At 41.3% G+C, this 18,566-nt stretch overlaps 1 protein-coding gene and 1 long non-coding RNA gene across 4 annotated transcripts in view; one reads left to right on the top strand and one right to left on the bottom strand.

The window, feature by feature from the left end:
• The window catches only part of LOC109528363 (uncharacterized), a 33,831-nt gene extending 26,026 nt beyond the window's left edge, over positions 1–7,805 (bottom strand). The window contains exons 1-2 of the long non-coding RNA XR_002170677.1: positions 7,702–7,805; positions 6,313–6,463 (exon numbers count right to left, since the gene is read on the bottom strand). This is a non-coding gene — a long non-coding RNA (uncharacterized LOC109528363). The remainder of the gene's footprint in view (positions 1–6,312; positions 6,464–7,701) is intronic.
• Positions 7,806–7,911: 106 nt separating this feature from the next.
• The window catches only part of spata17 (spermatogenesis associated 17), a 56,072-nt gene continuing 45,417 nt past the window's right edge, over positions 7,912–18,566 (top strand). For 2 of the 3 annotated variants that reach the window (XM_019890798.1, XM_019890818.1), the window contains exons 1-5: positions 7,912–8,083; positions 8,370–8,459; positions 9,393–9,474; positions 11,323–11,373; positions 14,368–14,471. In XM_019890798.1, coding sequence (XP_019746357.1) covers positions 8,016–8,083; positions 8,370–8,459; positions 9,393–9,474; positions 11,323–11,373; positions 14,368–14,471 — 395 coding nt within the window. In that variant the 5' untranslated portion in view covers positions 7,912–8,015. The remainder of the gene's footprint in view (positions 8,084–8,369; positions 8,460–9,392; positions 9,475–11,322; positions 11,374–14,367; positions 14,472–18,566) is intronic. The other variant, XM_019890808.1, reaches the window with a different exon arrangement.

The raw sequence follows: 18,566 nt of genomic DNA, 5'->3' as shown, positions 1-18,566 counted from the left end.
GTCGCAATATGTGCTCAAATCTCCAGCAGTGTAAGATTTCAAATGACTCACATCATGAAACTACTTACTACAGGAGTCACACGAAAGTGAACACCCAGATCTGTTTATTAGACACTCCTCTATCTAAATTCACAGCCGAATGTGCAAGCCACTCTATACACACCTGTATGATGAAAGTCTATTTGGCCAGGCCCAGTCACCTGTGGACAAGGTTGATTTTGTTGACTTGAATTTTGGATTGCCTCTGTAATGAATGGGCTTTTCTAAGTGTGGGCATGCACACTAAATGCAAGACAAATTTCATAAGAAGTAATGTGATTTAGATTCTATATAAATGTTTGTTTTAATAAATATTAAAGATATTTTGTTTTTCTTATTTTGAAAAAAAAAAAAAAAAGGATTGCCTTTGCATTCACACAAAAAGGCTCTCAGGTGCATTTCAAGTAAAAGTTCAATCATGGTAGTCATTCAGCTGTGAATATGGGAGTGGAAAAACAAATCTACGTGCGAGGATATTGGCCAAACTGGCCAAAGCCAGTCAAAGTTCTTTGGACACAGACTGCGAAGCACAAATGGGAGGCTGTTGATGCGTGTTATCGTGTGGTCACCACCAGCAACCAGTAACTACTTCATCCTGTGACCAAAAAGAGTTTCCACTAGGGTAGAGATTGCGGGCCAGACCCTCAATCAGGTCCAATATCAGTGACCTCACAGCTCACAAAGGTATTTCTGGATAAATGGGAAAAAAAAATTCGAGGCACACACAGATACAACGCAAAATCTTGATCAATGGATTCCAGGTAGGGACAGACTCCACGTCTTGCACTTCCAGTAATCATCATGGCAAAGTGTCCTTTGTCCCTATAGATGAAAATGTACGACCCCTTTCATTTCCCAACCACATACACAAACAGATAAATGGCATCAGAGGCCTCTGTGGCCTGTGAACAATGCCCAGAGATCCATCGTAGTCAAAGGTCAAGGTTTGGATGAGTGACTCAGAGCTCGAAACGGTGAGGTGGAAGGAACCCTTGCTATTGACCTGCTTCTCTTTCTCTCTCCCCACGGATGTCAAAAGAAGAGGGTACAAGTATTGTTGATCTTCAACCGTGTTCGTGATGTCATCATTGTACCTTACAGAGGTGGCGCATCTCGACAGTGCACACTCACAACCAAAGGCCGCTGGAGATTGCGTAATTGGTTTGAGGGGGAGAGACATTGTCAAGGGAATGGTGGCCCAGAGGCAGGTGCACCCGAAGCTACATGACTCCATTGCCATTACTTCCTGCCTCGGGCTCACAAATACAAACGATGAGATGGGGTTCGTATGCCTGACTGACTGAATAGTGGGTGGTTAATTTGAACATTTTTTGATTCAGTCGGCTCCCCAAACTGACGCTGCAGCACAGGCCAATACATTATCTTTTCTAGACATGTGATGAACACTTGATCTTTCGTCCGGCTAAAACCGCAATACAATAAATGAACTCTCAAAAACTAACCGCCACCGAGAATTAGGCTGGTTCATGTCAGTGGTGCGAGAAGCAAAGGTTAAGCAAGCATGAAGGAAGAAACTTTTGACAAGAACAACAGATGTCCGCATAAACGTTCACACAGGAAGAGATTCATTTATCATTAAAGGACGCCACATGTCAGTGAGTTTAAAAAAAACAAAAGCATCAGTCTATCTCAGCCTGGGCTGCTGTGCTTTTCCTGTGTGTGCATCCTCATGTTTGTGCGTCAGAGCTGATTGCTCTCGACTTCATTAATCTCTGCAGTGTGGTTATGATTAGCTCTGCAAGCCACGCCAGAGGACATCTGACATGCTCGCGCACTCACCGTCAGGTCTGGCCTCCTCTCAAGCCTACCTCTCTCACACTCCAACCAATTAGCTGGCAGCAAAAAGGAGGAGAAAAAAAATCTAAGGGATGTCCACAGTAACATCTTTACTTTTCTTTCATTGTTGACATAAAATGCCTCTGATGCGAGTGTCAATTCTTTCATTCGTCACTTACATTGATTGTTTGAAAGTGTTGAGTTATTTCTGGTCAAAGTTAGTGTTTCTCAAAGTATGCTGCATGGATCATTATTGTCCTCAAGAAACTCGAAATGGTCTGTGAGTAACTTAGTGCTTGATTTTGGGGGCACTGCCTTAATCTTGCACATGGTACTGTCCAATATTTTGAGGAACAACATTTCAAGAAACTGTTGCTAATATTAAACCATAGTAGTTGAGAAACTTGCCTTCCACAAGACCATTTTGAATCTCTTTTTTTCCCTATTGGCATCATAGCTAGTTACATTTTCAGGTTATGATTGGTGATACACTTGTGCGATGGTACACACAGGCAAAATAAATTGCATTAACACACACTAATTATGTATATTAAATACCTTTATCATTATTGTCTGATTGTTGAACTGTCGAACAATTGAATGTCTGATGGTCCACTGGATATCTGAGACTAGGTGGTACATTGTCTTGGTCCATTTTTTTTAAAAAAAGATTTGAGTAACACGGCTTTGGGGAACAAAGCAGATTCAGTTGGTAATTTGCAGAAAAGAATTGCGCAAATGCACATCAAATCAGAATCGGATTGTTAAAATCTCTGCCGAAAAAAAGACAGCGAGACAACTTAAAAAAGTTAAAGTGCATGTGTGTAGGATTCTGAATTAGACAGCAACATAAATAGAACATGTGCAGAATCAGTGGGGCGAAAAAAAGACTAGAAATAGAAAGCTGAAGAGTCAAATGTTGAACCAAAAATCAAAAACACTGTCCATCTCAATTGATCAACTTCTCACGTCTTGAGACAGCAGTGCATCCAGGATTACTAAATTCACAAAAATATATACACAAAACTTTCCAAAACTGGAATATTTGGAAAAATTACGCAACTTTTCCTTTAACATGCCTGACTTGGGGCTGTCCAAAACATATTTGTGGCACTTGAAGCTGCCTCGTTTGCTTGGACAAATTCAATCTCATTTCTAATTCTTGCCTGTATACGCGCACGCACACACACACACACACACACACACACACACACACACACACACACACACACACACACACACACACACACACACACACAGTAAACACATTGCCATATGAATCTATTTGTGTGATTGTGCGTCAACACAAGACAGTGCGGTGACAAATTGCTGAAAGGAGGAACGAGAGGAATAATGATGGACAATAATGCCACATGTGTACTGTAGCCAGTGTGTGAGCATGTGTGCCGATGAATCTCTCATCTTGACAGCGGGGCCCGGCAGCAGTGAATGTCCTTCTGGGTGGGACACGCACACACACACACACTCACACGCGCACACACACAGATGGAAACGGCCACACTCATGGATCACCCCTGTCTGCACACAATCCGCCGCAAATAATGATGAACCACCCCTGCATTTAACTATTTTACACAATACTCAATTCATTACTTCTCTCTCCCTCTTCCTCTGCCCCTTTGTGTAGAGAGGTGAGCTAATAAAAGGTATGATATTTCTCCTCTATCGGCAGAGTCATAGTTTTTATCCGTTAGTAGCATATTAGGAGGGGAAATGAGGAGAGGTGGGGGGGGGTGGCTTCAAATTGGTTTAAAAGCAACAGATGCCTGAGGCATTTAAAAAAAAAAAAAAAAGAAAGAAAATGAAGCGTTTTCCTCGATGAAGAGCAGCAATGCCAAACTATGCTCCACCGGTGAATTTTTGCTTCGAAGGAATACTCAAACACACAGCTGTTCAAAGATGGCTGGAATTGGAAATATTTATTGCAAAACGTTTATTCAATCGTCATTAAAATTTAAAATGTGTGTCATTTAAATGCAACACATAAGACTCATCTAATTGCTTCATTTCTAATTTCATAATGGAAAAATAAAAATAGAGCATGGCGTAAAAATAGAACTGCATGACAACAACTACAATCAAATAAATGCTTCTAAAGTGTCACCTTGATCAAATCAAAATTATAAGACTGCATGTACCATATTAATCAAAAATATTCATAATATTTTTGAGGTTTTTTTCAAAGTATAAACTTTCAATAAATAGCGAATGTCTGTATTTATTAGGTGTGTTAAGTCGACTGTCAGTTAAAACACCCAACTTAAAAAGTGCGTGCAACTGTGTTAATTCTCCTTTAAGAATGTGACAAGTTAGACACAGACTACATACACATAAATTAAATATGTAGTAAAGTTGTATTTGTTCTTTTTATTTCCAAAGATGTGCTGAAGAAACACATCTAAAATGAAATATGGCGATTATCTTAAAATCATTTCTGAGATGATCACATTAAATGTTTTGTATTTCGATGAAGGTATCTATTAAATCTCTTAAAGGTGCTCAAAGCTAGTGCAATACTTGATAAGACTGATTTCAAAAAGAAAAAGTATCATCTGGCTTGCTTCAGCGCAGCAGAGAAGGGAAGAGTCATTATGGATTTCAATTAAGTGATCCCTGGCCAGAGAGGGATGCGTCAGAGTGGAGGGATTAATGTGCTGCGGACAGATGTTTAATAATAATGGCCGAACTGGCCCTGCCGAGTAACACACATTCCACCCGCTGCATCCTGCTGAGGCATGCACGCACAAACACATGCACAGACACTCAATTCTAATCACTCACACACTGCCACGCACAATAATGATTCACGCACAGTGGGGAACGGAGTGTGACAGTCTTACTGACACATATACTCATCCATAGACGCACGCTGTCACTATATCAAGAAAGTGTGTGTGCGCCTGTCTTTATGACCAGCGCTGGCCACAGTGCATATGGCCCTCATTTAGGAACAATGGGCATGACTGGGTGGATGAGATTCCTGGCTGCAAAGAGGTGACTGGAGGCGTGTTAAATGGCATGCCCCGTACGGAGAGATGGAGCACGCGGCAGACAGAGCAAAGGGGAGAGGGTATGGATGGGTGAAGCTGGATAATGACTGTCTCGCTTTGGAAGCAAAATATTTTCTTTCGGCATCATCATCAGTCCAGCGGATGAGGAAGTTGGACAAAGAAAGCCAGCAGAATGCCAGGATGACAGTAAAGGAATGTAGAGTGGAACCTCCAACATTTTAACCTCGCTGTTATACAAGTACGAAGAGGAGCAAAACCACTGGAGAATGGAACTAAAATAAAGTAAAACCGCTCACTGGTTGATGTCTGACCGATACAACATCGAGGGTCAATGAAAGGGTTTGCAGAGTGATTCTGCCACCTAGTGGCATTTCACAAGTATTGTTTAATTAATTATGCAACGGATAAAATGTACTACACATTCGCGTTTTCTTGGCCAAATTAATGTGCCTGTATATCGTATCATTTGCAGTGCGTTACGGCTGCTTGGTGAACCAAGGGTTCGCATGTCTGCTTCAGGCCTTCTCGATGGAGTTTGCATGTTTTCCTGTTGTAGCTTGCTTTTTCTCTGGGTACACTATCTTCCTCCCACATTCCAAAAACATACATTTTACATTATTTGAACACCACCTCAATCAGTGGTTCTCAAAGTGTGGTGTGAGTACAAATAGTGGGGCGCAGTCTCCCTCTAGTGGTGCATGAAATTATCACTGAATTAAATCGTTATAGTGTACACAATGTTACGGTAGTTAATTTAACTTAACTACAATACTTTTGTAGGGAATCTTTTAAAAGTGTTTATAAAATTTGTTTAGGTGCATATTTTATTTGAACTTTGGAGTGGAATACATATGAATTAAACCTTTGCTTAAGTAGAGTCTGCATATTCTCGCTGTGTTTGCATGTTTTCTTCGGGTACGCCACTCCCAAATTTCCCAAAAATGCACGTTAGGTTCATTTAGCAATCTAAATTTTCGGTGTTAATGCCCTGCAATGGGCTGGCAACCAGTCCAGGACATACCACACCTCTCACACAAAGTCAGCTAGGATTGGCTCAAACTCACCTGCACTAAAGAGCGGTATACTGTATAGAAAATGGATTATCATTACATTTTTCCTCCTCCCCATCATAAAAAAGCCAAAGTTTCAAAGCACATTTTTCCAGGTAATTTTGCAAAAAAAAAAAAAAAAAAGACTTGCGGTACCAGTGTTTTTCAAGACCACTGAAAAACAGTTTGTCCAAAACAAGAAGTGGGTCATTAGTGTGTAAACATAGCATCTTTCCACGAAGTGCTTTCACTCTCTATTTTTTGAATCACCCCCTCACCAAGTGACACCTAATCAGCACGCCGGCAGGACAAATTGCTTGCTGCCATCATCACACTCTCGTCAGAAAATGATACTTCGCATTCGGTGTACGTGCCATCTTGTCGCAGCCATGTACCTTCAGTAATTACTGGACCGGCCATCCTTCCGCCACTTCAACGATGGATAGTCCGAAGTGTAGCGGGTTCACACTCTGGAGTCATAACTCTACGTGGGACATCTGCCTTCTTCTCTTCACAACTGCTGTGACCCCCGGACGGCAAATTAGCCTGAGAGAAAAACAGAGAGGAGAGAGAAAATGACACTCAAACCGCTGCACAGGCAGCACGTCTATATACAACACACGTGGAGACACACAATGTCATTGACTTGCAACATTTGTGGTTTGTCTCTCTCTAAAACTTCGAGTCAAAACCAAAACCGGGATGCAAGTCATTTGTGATTGGATCACCAATTGCCAGAGTGAAACGCTATAAAGAAATGTTATTCATCAAGGAGGCACCCAATTTCTCTACAAAATAATTTTGAGCAGTTTTTATTCAAATACATTCGTATCTGTTGATTTCTTCATCATTAACACATATGCATTTTGTTACAGCAAAGTACAATATACAGCATTTCAGTAACTTTAGGCCTTTGGGGGAACCAAATAATTTAGATCTTGAGAAAACTTTACAGAAACCCTGATCATAGGATTAATCCATCATATGGAGGCTAGCTAGATATCTTTGCTTGCACACAGACAGCCATACTGAGGGGATCATTTCGACAGGTGAATATGGCTGAAGAGGAGGAGATGTGGGGGGGAAATGAGGAATGAAGTGGAGGGATAAATAAACCGATAAGTGATGATGAAGAGGAAATGATGAAGATACTGTCAGAAAAGAGGCTAAATGGAAGATAGAAGGCAATGGAAGAGTGGTGGCATGACAGATCAATCAATACACACAATCTGCATTCACAGAAGAGAAATTTTAACCAACTTAAAAATAGTTACATATAATAATAGTTTTTTTTCTGTCCGTTCCAGCTACATTTCAAGAGTAATTTAATCAGTTTTAACCTTGCATCGGATGGTGCTTTCTATTTGCATTTGTTATTGCCCTGTCAATTCCTGTGCATTTTGATTCTTTGTGTGCGTGTGTGTGTGTGTGTGTGTGCGCGTGCGCGCTGAAATTTCTTCATGAATGTGTTGCAAGGGTTAGCTTTTGGATTGTTTTTTTTCTTTACTTCAGCTTTATTCTAAACAAAAAGTAGACTGAAAAACATTTTTAAGGCGTTCAACAAGTTTAAGGAATTGATTCATAACTCACATTAATTCAACGTATTTTTATCCGTGGCTTTATAAATATTTAGTCTAATACTTGACTCGAAACAATACGTTTCAGTGCATTGTATGAATTTATATTGCAGATTGCAACTGCAACAACCTAAAAATGACCTCGATGCTTCATACAAATACATTGATAAAGTCAGAAACAGAAACACATAACAAAATGTGACTGACCTTCTGGACGAGCCTCGCACCTGTGTGTAGGGACTGACGATAGCCGACATCGCGTAATTTGCTTTAAAACAATCAGCTGGCTGCCATTTTGCGTTGTGGGGTGCATTTTCGTCACTGTGTTCAAAACCAAAATATTAAAACTAATCTCGATCTTTTTGAATATCAAGTCATAATAAGAGGAGCGGCATCAAGCAAATGAAGTTTAAAAAAAAATTAAACATTTTTTCTTCATAACACCGGAAGTAAACTGCGGCCTCGGGTTTATTTTGACAGCTGTGTTTCCAGGGCAACCGTAAACGGACGCCCAAGGAGACATGGCGGAACTCCTGCAGATTCAATGCGTGCTCGAAGAGTTCCGAAAGCTACAGTTCTACAAATCAAGGTATCACCAAGCACGACACAAATAGGCAAGTTACAAGGATATGCTGATGTGACAGCTAAATAAACTAGATCTAGGCTAAATAAGGTATGTTTTAGTATTCGTTTATTTTAACCACACACGCTCAAGTTTAAGTCAATTCAAAGTCGATATCGGCAGGTTTGGTTAAACAGATGCAATTACAGACAGTGATTTATAGTAGCGTTTGTGAAATATAAACAGATATTTTCTTCATGTTTCATTCCATAAAACGAGTACAATTAAAGTGTTTTATTTTCTCTTACTTCAGGTTAGAAGAGGCAACTAGACAGCAGGAATACAGAGCTGCTCTCCGCATTCAGAGCTGGTTCCGAGGATACAGGGTGCGCTTTTACATCAGGTAATGCTGAAGTGCCAAGTTTTCATTTGTCATGTGACAAATTACTGCTTGCTCTTTATTTCATACAAGCCCAGCCATTTTAGCACTTCTATAGCCTCTGGGCCTTATAAAACATCTAGTCTTCGCATGGGTATGTTAATTTACAGGGAATACCCTGATACTGGCTCCCTCCCGTAATTGTAGGACTTCTGGATCTTTGTAAATGGCCTTGAGAGCCTGTTCTGTACTACGACCCCAGCGCCATTCTGCAGGGTCAGCAGACAAACTTCCAGACAGTAGGTTAATTCAGATTACTTTAGTTAATTGATCAATACGTTAAGTGGATAATTAGCAACAATTTTAGCTGCCTAAGTGCAACTCTGGGGTTGTGCTATCCCACTATAAGCATTGATTTTCCAGGTGTATAAATGGCCTTTTGGAAATTGATGGCCTCATTGGAGGTGGAGATTTGCAATGGACTTGCATTTAGGGTATGTTTGAAGATGAATACAAATGTCTGCTGCTGCATAAAGGGGGGGGGGGGGTGTGTGTGTGTGTGTGTGTGTGTGTGTGTGTGTGTGTGTGTGTGTGTGTGTGTGTGTGTCTAACATTAACGATCCCGTGACCTTTGAATTCAATTCCTTTACATCATAACAGTTGGGAGCAGAAAGCAAAATAACTGTTTTCCTTTCTTTTCAAAAGAAAAGTAGCGTTAGTTCATCATTGATTTTCCACTTTAGGCAACACCAACCGGTAATTTAAATGAATTTCATGCAGGATTTCCATTTTTAAGGCTTTTTTCAGTTTCATTTGCAGCTCTTGCTGACGGCCTTGTATTTTAGGTTTTATTTGACACCCTAACAAAGAGATTCACAATTTAATTTAAGTTCTGCGCCCCATTTCAGCAGCACAAAATACCCATCTAATCCTCTTCCCAATATGACTTCATGACAGGCATCTGCACGAGAAGGCGGTCATTATACAGAAGATATGGCGAGGCTTCAGAGCAAGGGCACGTTGCAGACAAATGGTGATGGTAAGCCAGAACGAGGAACAGCTATAGATGTATTGATTTGGTTATGATAGCATGCATTAGAATTCAATTTCTATATGCCTAAGTCCCTGCATCTGACCTTAAGAAATATAATTCACTCATTACACATTGGGAAATTAGCACTTAGGAAATATGATGTAATATGCGATGGAATTTTATCTCTATTGCCTTTCCTGGCATGCATTTAGAACAAGTGTGGTGAAGTAAATGGTGGGAGCAGAAGTGTAGAAGTGTTCGCACGTGCGTGTGTGTCGTTGTGTTTGTGTGTATTTGTGCGCTTTAGAAAAACAAGGCCGCCTTTTCGGCATATTGCCTCCAACTGCTTCTTAATTGAACAGATTGTTGATACCGGATCCAATACCCAGCGCTCTCACATATAATTTTCCCCTGGATTGAGTTTTGTAAACGTATCACAACAAGCTATTTATCATGCCCCTAAATTGACTGTTTGCTAAAGCAAAACTGCCAGCCGTCATTTGGGAGCCGTTCAAAAAAAAACGGGGGAGACGGCGGCGAGGGGCACTGAAATAAACGATGAAGGATGTGTCACAATGCACATATGGGCAAAAAAAGCGGCAGTTTGGGAACAGACGAGCGCTCGTTTGAATCACTAACACTTTTCATAGTTTGGAATTAGCCTACTGAGGCTCCATTCTTCAACTCTAGGGATCTGCCATTAAAACTTAAAAAGGTTCAGCTCAGGGTCCCCTCAAGGTACTCTAGATTCCATTCCAAAACATGCTCCATAAGTTTACCGAAGACTCAAAATTGTCCGCAGGTGTGAATGTGAGTGCTCATGGTTGTGATCGGCTGATGACCCGTCCAAAGTGTAACCCACCACTCGCCCAAAGACAGCTGGGATAGGCTCCAGCTCATCCGCGTCCCCAGTGTCATGGACTTCTCTCCTCGCACATGCCGACTTTCTCCACTCGCAAAGCTGCTCTGAATAAACTATTCGAATGGCTAAGCGGCGTCGTGTGGGAGGAGTTACAAACATGCCCTTTGCTTGTGTATTTCCTGTGTTACTGTCATCCCAGAAGTTGCGCAAATTTAGCCTGGCTACGGATCACGGCCAGAGTCCACCTACTGAGGATCTCAATTCTTTCTCACTCCCTCCAAACACTATTATAAATAATGGGAGTTGTACAAAAGCCTCATCTCATAACACCGAGCGGAATTTACAACCCCCCTTTCAAGTCTCCTCCGTGTCTTCCTCGTTATTAAAAAAAGATATGTTGAGATATGGATCCCCTTTATGGACGACTCTCCATTTTGCTCCTGAAACGTGACCACGGTGCTCGGCCTCGTGCGTTTGGTGTGAGTGTGCCGCTGCATATTCTCGGGCCTTTTGTGATTCTCTTCTGGCACCTCTGTCATTGATTATGAAATCCAGAGGAGAGCGTTTGGCCGTCATACATCTCCATTAGCTCGCTGCTTCAGCGCCATAGATTTTCCTGGCCCTTGCGTGTGTTGGTGTATTAAGAGAGCACTGTCCTCCTCAGTCAAGTCACCTCGGCCTGTCACACTTACACCCCCCCCCCCCTGTCCCTCTCTCTCTCTCTCTCTCTCTCTCTCTCTCTCTCTCTCTCTCTCTCTCTCTCTCTCTCTCTCTCTCTCTCTCTCTCTCTGCCTCCACACCGCCTTGACGCTTTGTCTTTTTCTTCACTGTTGCTTTCCCCTCCACTCTTCTCGTCCGGAGTGGCCCTATCTGTGCTGCCTGTGTGAAATGTATTATGTATAAACAGCTGTTTATCTTTGATTGTCTGCTGTGGACAGATCAGAGGGCTGTGAGACAGCGCGTAACGTCATCTTTTTCTTTTGTGTTCACAGGAAGCATATTTTGTCATGAAGATGAATTTCTACAACGAGATGGCGATCAGGGTAAATATCACCGCGGTGCTTTCTTTTAACAGAAAGAGTGTCGCGGTGACGGGACACTTGATCAAGAGTGGCTCATTGTTGCAAAATGAACATCATAAATGTATGTCTTTGTTTTTGCAACGTTTTTGAAAAAAAAATATGAGGTCTGTCAAAAAGGTTCCAAATGATTTAAAATCCAAATGACAATTTTTTTTTTTTTTTTTTTTTTAATCTTCAAACCCCGTCTCTGCCAAACATTTACACACTTCATGAAGGGTTCTTCCAAGATTCCTCCACAGCCCCGTCGGGATAGCTGTCTTGATCTTGTTGACATCTTCAAAATGGATCCCCTTGATGAACCCGATGACCTTAAATCACAATAAGTCATGTTTACTTTGCTGGGTGGTTTCTCCAGCACGGCGATGTACTTCTCTGCAAGGAATTTTCTGATGCTCAGGGCGTTGTGAGAAGATGCTTTGTCATGGTGAACCAGCCACAATTTGCGCTGCCACAACGCAACCCTTTTCACACTCACTGAACAAAGCATATGCACTAGGATCTATTTGTAGATGCAAGGGTTAATTTTTTGGCCCACACTGAAATAGAAAATGTCTAGTTTGTAATTAGTGTTTGAAAAATATCTTTTTGACACGCCAGTGGACAGCTGAAACTTTTCTTACAAACCGAACAATAACGTACATTTACAAAAACGTGTTGAAATGAAAATGCCGTTCCCAAGAGTGTTGTCTTTTGTCTTTTTATCATTTACGTAAAAAACTATTCTCTATCTATCCTTTGCATTTATATGTTTTATGTTTGTAAGTATTCAAAAGGGGACGTTTAATCAGGGTCGGCAAAGGAGGCAGTGCCGCCCCCTGCTGGCAGTTCTTTGCATTTGAAGAATCGATGCAATAATTAAGTATTTGCCGCTGTTCAGCCCATATATCATCACACTCCAGCTTTGACTGATGTGTTTGGCATTTATACGCAATACATTTGCACAGAAATCTTATCGTTTTCACAATTCCATGTGGCCTCTTTTTTCTGGCTATCAGCTTCATTCTGCGTCAGCCATTAAGGGGCTTTATAGGCCAACAAAAACAAAGTCTACCAGCTTTTATTAAAGAAGTTGTGTTGCTGACCAGCTGCACAAACGTTTGTCGGAACAGCTTGGAAATTGAATGCTTCAAAGTTTTACACTTTTATTGGAAAAATGAAACAACGAAAACTGACCAGCCAATTATTTCAATAAATGTCACAGTAAGCAAGACATATATCCAGGAGTAGACTCTGCTGGTGTAGCTTATTGGGATGAAAGGTCAGGGGTTGCTGTCACCATGTGGAGCGGAGAACAAGCTACTTAAGGTGGAGAAAAAGCTCCTTTATGACCCTTATAAAATATCACAGCTTCCTCCTTTACAGCACAATAGCAATTTTAATGGAAAGGAAATGAACGCGAATGGAGCAGGGAATTGACTCCGTGCTCAGTGATGGAAGAAGGATCTAAGTTTGAACCCCACAGAGGCCAAATAAGACTTTTCTGTGCAAAGTTAGTGTTTCACTTTGTGAGATTAATGAGAGTTTGGTCTGGATTTTGTCATGTCGTCCCAACACTAAAGTCAAATGGGAACAATCCTGGCATTACCCTTGGCCAAGGCACTGGCCCCTGAAGAGGAGTTACTTATAGCCACTGAAAAAGAAACCAAAAATGTACCACATGTATCTTAAAATAAGATTATAAATGGTTAGCATGAGTGTACTGTTATTCTCCATTTTAGGAAGTTTCTTTCTCCCTGCCAGTGAGGGGCACGCTTTTGTTATCAATGGACATCAATGGACATTTTTTTTTTTTGTCACGTACGCTTGCGAATGAGCTTCGCTTTTCTCCACCATGAAATTGTTTTACGAATGCAATGCTTGCTCTACTGCGTTATTATACTAAAGAGATCTGTCAGTGATGTTATTTTGCTCCCTTTGGGGATAGGAAACGTCTATTAGCATGCGTGGTTGTTTTTTTTCTGATTGTCAATGCACTCAGCAATGACAGCATGACATCTATTGGAGCGGGCCAGGACAACTCTTTTGTAATGTGTTGTTTTTTTGGGGGGTTTTTTTTGGTTTTCCGTGGCATCACAAAGTGCACTTACATTAAAGTTGAAGAACTTCTGTGCCAAACTTTGGAATGTGTGTGGCTTCTCACTTGCATTCTATGCAGGAGTGTGCGCACATGCGAATAAGACTGAAATCCAGTGCCAGTGACCCTTTTCAAGAACAAATCAGTGAAGGGCGACGGTACTTGCCAAGCCGTTATTACCAAAGAAATATTTGATAGCGTGGGAATGGAAGTGAAAACACAGTGGGAGAAACAATCATCCCCGAATCCCCTGTGACACTTCCTTTGAATCATTCTTGTCGCTCCCCTCCAGTTTATGGCGCCGCGCTAGCTAACGGAGGATAATGTATTAAGGCCGTAATAGAAACCACTGTTTACATGCTGCACCTCGGATTTGTTATCAGATTCAACAGCATCGATTTCACTTGTCAACAAAGGTCAGCAAGAACTCGAGAGGCGGCAATTACTTTATTTAAAATTATCTATTGACTAGAAGATCAATGCTAATTCTCATTTTGCTCTTTGTTGTTTTTCCGCCCCGCCCTCCATCCGTCGTTTCTCCTATTCCTTCGTCTTGATAGTGTGATGATTCTTTTACTCGCTGTTGTTTTAATCTCCTAATTAGTTTGAAGGACACCCAGCCTTCTGCCTCACACTTCTTCACTCTCGTGTGTGGGTGTGAGGCGAGGCTAATCTGCAGCCTCGACAATCAATCCGCAACAACGTAGTAAAACGTATGGAGCTGTGACAGCTGTCCATCCCACCTTGGCTTGTCCCTTCATCACGACAGTGAAAAAAATTGCATGATGAGATGATGGGTGATTTAAGGCTGTTGTTCAGGCCATTAATACCGTCATCCGTTTTTGTAATGTGTTTTTTTTTTCATGCTTTTCCTCTTACAGATCCAGCGAAGGTGGCGAGGATTCTACGTGCGAAAGTACATCCATAGCTTCTATTCACGCAAGAGCTATCTGGAAAGAATATCCAGAACAAATGAATTAGTAAGGTAAAAAGAAAAAAGACAATAATGCAAACTATCATTGTGATGACAAAACCAGGCAATTTAAAAGAATTGCTGGGCCGTCGTTCGTCATCCGTTGGCAGTTTGGACACCCATCTGTCATTGTCAGTCCATTTTTTTTAAGCACAACCAAATTGTAATCGTCAGCCTGTTAATTTTTTTTTTTTTTAACTGGCTTCCATTATCGCTTCCGTCAGCAAATTTTACCAGGTTTCCAGTACATCAAAACACTGATGATAGAAAAATTAGAAACTCAGCAGAATAAAGTTGTAATTTTAGTATCTGAACATCAGAAATTTTTTCACAAATGTCAATGTAACAGCGTCACTGAGACCATCACCGCTGCTTATGTTTTCACAGGATTGTGAGATTTTTTTGGGAGATCATGGTCTGATGAAACCAAAGTTTGAAAATTTTGCCCCGGGGATAATTTATCACAGACATGGAGGGAATTATAAGCCATCAGACTTCTGCTAGGACGCAAAAATAAATGCCAAAAGCCTACTAGAACATCTAAAAAGTGAATTTGGGTTTCCCTCGAACTGGTGGTTTATCAGGCACCCAGCAAGCGAGACGCCAGTGTTAAGATCCGTCCTTGCAGACTAGATGTTACCTCAGAGAAAATATAAGGGAGTGTAAGTGACAGAGAAGACAAAGAGAGCGCTCAAAAGAGGGAAGGAGAAAACTCCTTGAAAGGCTGGAGGCGAAGCGAAAGGAGAAGTGAACGATGTGAAGAAATTAAAAATTAGCCTCCGACGTGAACCCCAGCTGCTGCGTTAATATAACACCCCGCGCTCCAGGGCTTACTGCTCGATCTACACCATCTTTTACTTTTGACAAAAAAGAAAAAAAAACACCCTTAGTTAATAAGTCATATTTTAACTTCATATATTTTAGCACAAAATATCTTTAGGCTTTTGCTAAAATTAAATGTAAATTTGTTACGATGTCTTGGATCACTGACTCCCCCCCCAACCCTCGCCCGCTTCCCAGCAGCATTTTCACCTTTTCATAGAGGTGAAAAGGGAGCAGACTTTTAAAGCCTATTAGGAAAGTGTTTCCACTTCACTACAATAACAAATGAAAATAGATGGATACACGTGCAACCTCATCAAGTATTCTGTAAATTACTTTAACTTTTCCATGATTCCACTCATTTGAGTTTCCTAATTTGCATATCCCAATCCTTAACGCTGTTAAAAAACAAAAATGAAAGAACCAAAATAAGGGTGAGTGTTAGGTTGAATTCAATCTTCCAAACAAAGCAGAACTCTGATCAAGAGTCTCATCTAATTCAGTCAATTGTGACAACCCATATGGTAGACATGCATCTACAAAGCCACTCCTCTGCTGTGGTTGGGGGTGTTTAGGTCATTTACTCTCCAGTTAATCACATGTTTATTTAGTGCCACCGAGGTCACGATCAATTAATGCTGTGCGGGCGTTTATTTGAAACATCCTGTGAGCTGCTGAGCCTTTCGCTGTCTGATCAGTCATCCCGCAAAGGTCCGCTTTTTAATCCACCAGCGTGCTCCCTTCCTCTATAAGAGCGTATGTCTGTCCAGCACTCGGAATGAATTATTCAAAGTTGGACTAATGGTCCCCGTTTAGCGCAAGCCGATCGGCTGTGCATGGCTAATCGTATTGGGGAATTGCGCGGATTGCCTGTTGTCCCTTATGCCTTATTTCTATTTACACCTTAAGCGGCGTATGCTTTTAAAGTGTATTTTTAAAAATATGCTGTTTTTTTTTTTATTGAAAAAAGTTAGACAATTGCACTTAAAAAAAAAAAAAGATGTTTTTTTTTTTAATTGAAAAAAGTTCGACAACAATTGCACTTAAAAAAGTATCTATGATTATTACATCGTATTGTCTTTATCATTCAGTCGGTTAAGACCTTGCCAAAGCGACAGGTGTCACCATAATATTTCAACCTTGGTTTCTTCGAACTTCAAAAAAAAAAAAAATCCCCCAAACAGTTAAAATGTGCGGTGGTCTGATGCGTGCTGACTTTGTTTAGCCTGAGTTTGAATGTGCTCTGTTATTATTTTTATCATCCCCTTTGTTTTGAAATTGAGAGGTTACAGGTCACATTAATGATGGCAAACAGTTTTTATTTTGCTTTAATTTTTTATTTATTTTTTTTAGTGCCTCTGTTTGGTGTTAGTACACCACTTGATTTTAACTCCAGCACCTCCTCACCAGCCTCTCCTCTTCTTTTTCTAATTTTGCTTTGTTTGTATCCTCCTCTTGCCCCCTCCGCCATTCCCATCAGTTCACCGAGCTTCCGCGCGCATCCTCATTCATCCTCCCTCTCCTTCCGCATAGCCTAATGAAGTCAAGACCCCAGCGCAGTCCCCACTCTGCCACAGTTTTCCTGGGCACCCCAACAATTTATCACTTTGTCAGTGAGACACTTAAAGTTCCTGGGCTTTAATAAGGGCACGCGGGTGGGACAATGGGGGCAATTAGGAAAGCAGAGCAAGGCTGTTTTGCATATTTACTAAATGCGCTGGAGTCATCGCCGCAGCCACCAACACGGGCCGTTGGCTGCATGAATTATTCCTCTATCTGCCATAAACAGCTGGGTAATTATTACTGCCATCATCTGATAAATAGTCTCGCCTATGATGCCGCAACAACACAGGAACTTATTTTGCTTTCACTTGAAGAAATGCGCAGACAGTGTGGCCGCGGTTATTTATTCTCCTCTCCTGTGGCGTCTCACATCCTCCGGCGACTTCTTCTCCTGTCTCTCTTTTCTCCAGCCTTCTTCATCGCTCCCTTTCTCATGTCCCTCCCAAGGACATTGATGAAAGGCGAGCCGCTACACTGGAGGGGGACCTGCACTGCCAACATTCTCCGTTTCGACGCGTCACTCTTTCTTTTGCCGCTTCTTTCTGATCCAGTTTGGTGGAGACAAGTTCACTCCCTCAGTTTGATTGGATTTGTATATTCAGTGTGTGTGTGTGTGTGTGTGTGTGTGTGTGTGTGTGTGTGTGTGTGTGTGTGTGTGTGTGTGTGTGTGTGTGTGTGTGTGTGTGTGTGCGGCGGCGGCGCATAATCTGGCTGCTGTGCTCTCCTTGACTCTTAAGAAAATTACTTTTGAGGAGGAAACAAAGGAGGGACATGAGGACGGTCCTGAGAATGTTTCAACTTTTTTTAAGAGGGGAAAAAAAATATGGATCATATCATGTTTTTTCGTACTTTACAGAAGGAACTGATCCATTTGTGAGTCACTTACCTGCATGGAAAGTCAGTGCAAGAAGCTCAATATATTGAGCTGGTCATGGTCTCAATCGAGTGTCTGACAGCCCCCTTCTCCTCCTTGCCTGCTATTGAATCATTTAATTGGAGCAATTAAAGCAGCCAATCAGGTCACGTCACCATTAAATATTTAGAACGTGGCCAATTAGTTGCACTGTTGCTGGCCTTGATGACCGCATGTGTGGACCGCTGTCCCGCACTGCCACAGTCTCTGATATCCCTTGAGGCCCTTGACTCCTCATTCTGAACCAGGGGCTAAATTATTGAGGGAGAGGTGGGAAATTTAGCTGTACTGTATTAGCCATTAAATAAGTGAACAGACCTGGGTCAGGTCGGTTTGGGTTTCGGTGATTTGAAACGGCCTTAAGTAAGCTTGATTAGTTCCTGCATTCGCCGTCTCCATACTAGATGAGATTTTCTCTGTTCTTTCAATCATATGATGAGTATCTTGCTTCATATTTTTCTTTATCGTAAGACAACTCATATATCATATACCGTATATACCTCTAAAGTCAATGGTGTCAAACTCATTTTTCATGGGCCACATGAAATGATGTTGTGAATGCGAAACCATTACATTGCATAATCGTCGACCGGTACTTACATGTACATAACAAATTGCTGAATGACTAGTTTTGAAATCAGAAGTCAAAGAAAAGAGTTTGTCTGGTAATTTTCTGCAAAAATAAGCACCACCAAATTAAGTACGAACATGGCGTATTTCTGCTCTCAAGTTTGACCATTTACTTTCCCTTCTTTCTTTTTTTGCATTCATTACTCATTCATTCATTTGTATACACACCCACACACACA

Source organism: Hippocampus comes, unplaced genomic scaffold (genome assembly GCF_001891065.2).
Source record: "Hippocampus comes isolate QL1 unplaced genomic scaffold, H_comes_QL1_v1.1 scaffold275, whole genome shotgun sequence".
Taxonomy (NCBI): domain Eukaryota; kingdom Metazoa; phylum Chordata; class Actinopteri; order Syngnathiformes; family Syngnathidae; genus Hippocampus; species Hippocampus comes.
The sequence above is the reverse complement of the archived record's forward strand: the minus strand, read 5'-3'. Positions and strand labels throughout refer to the sequence as shown.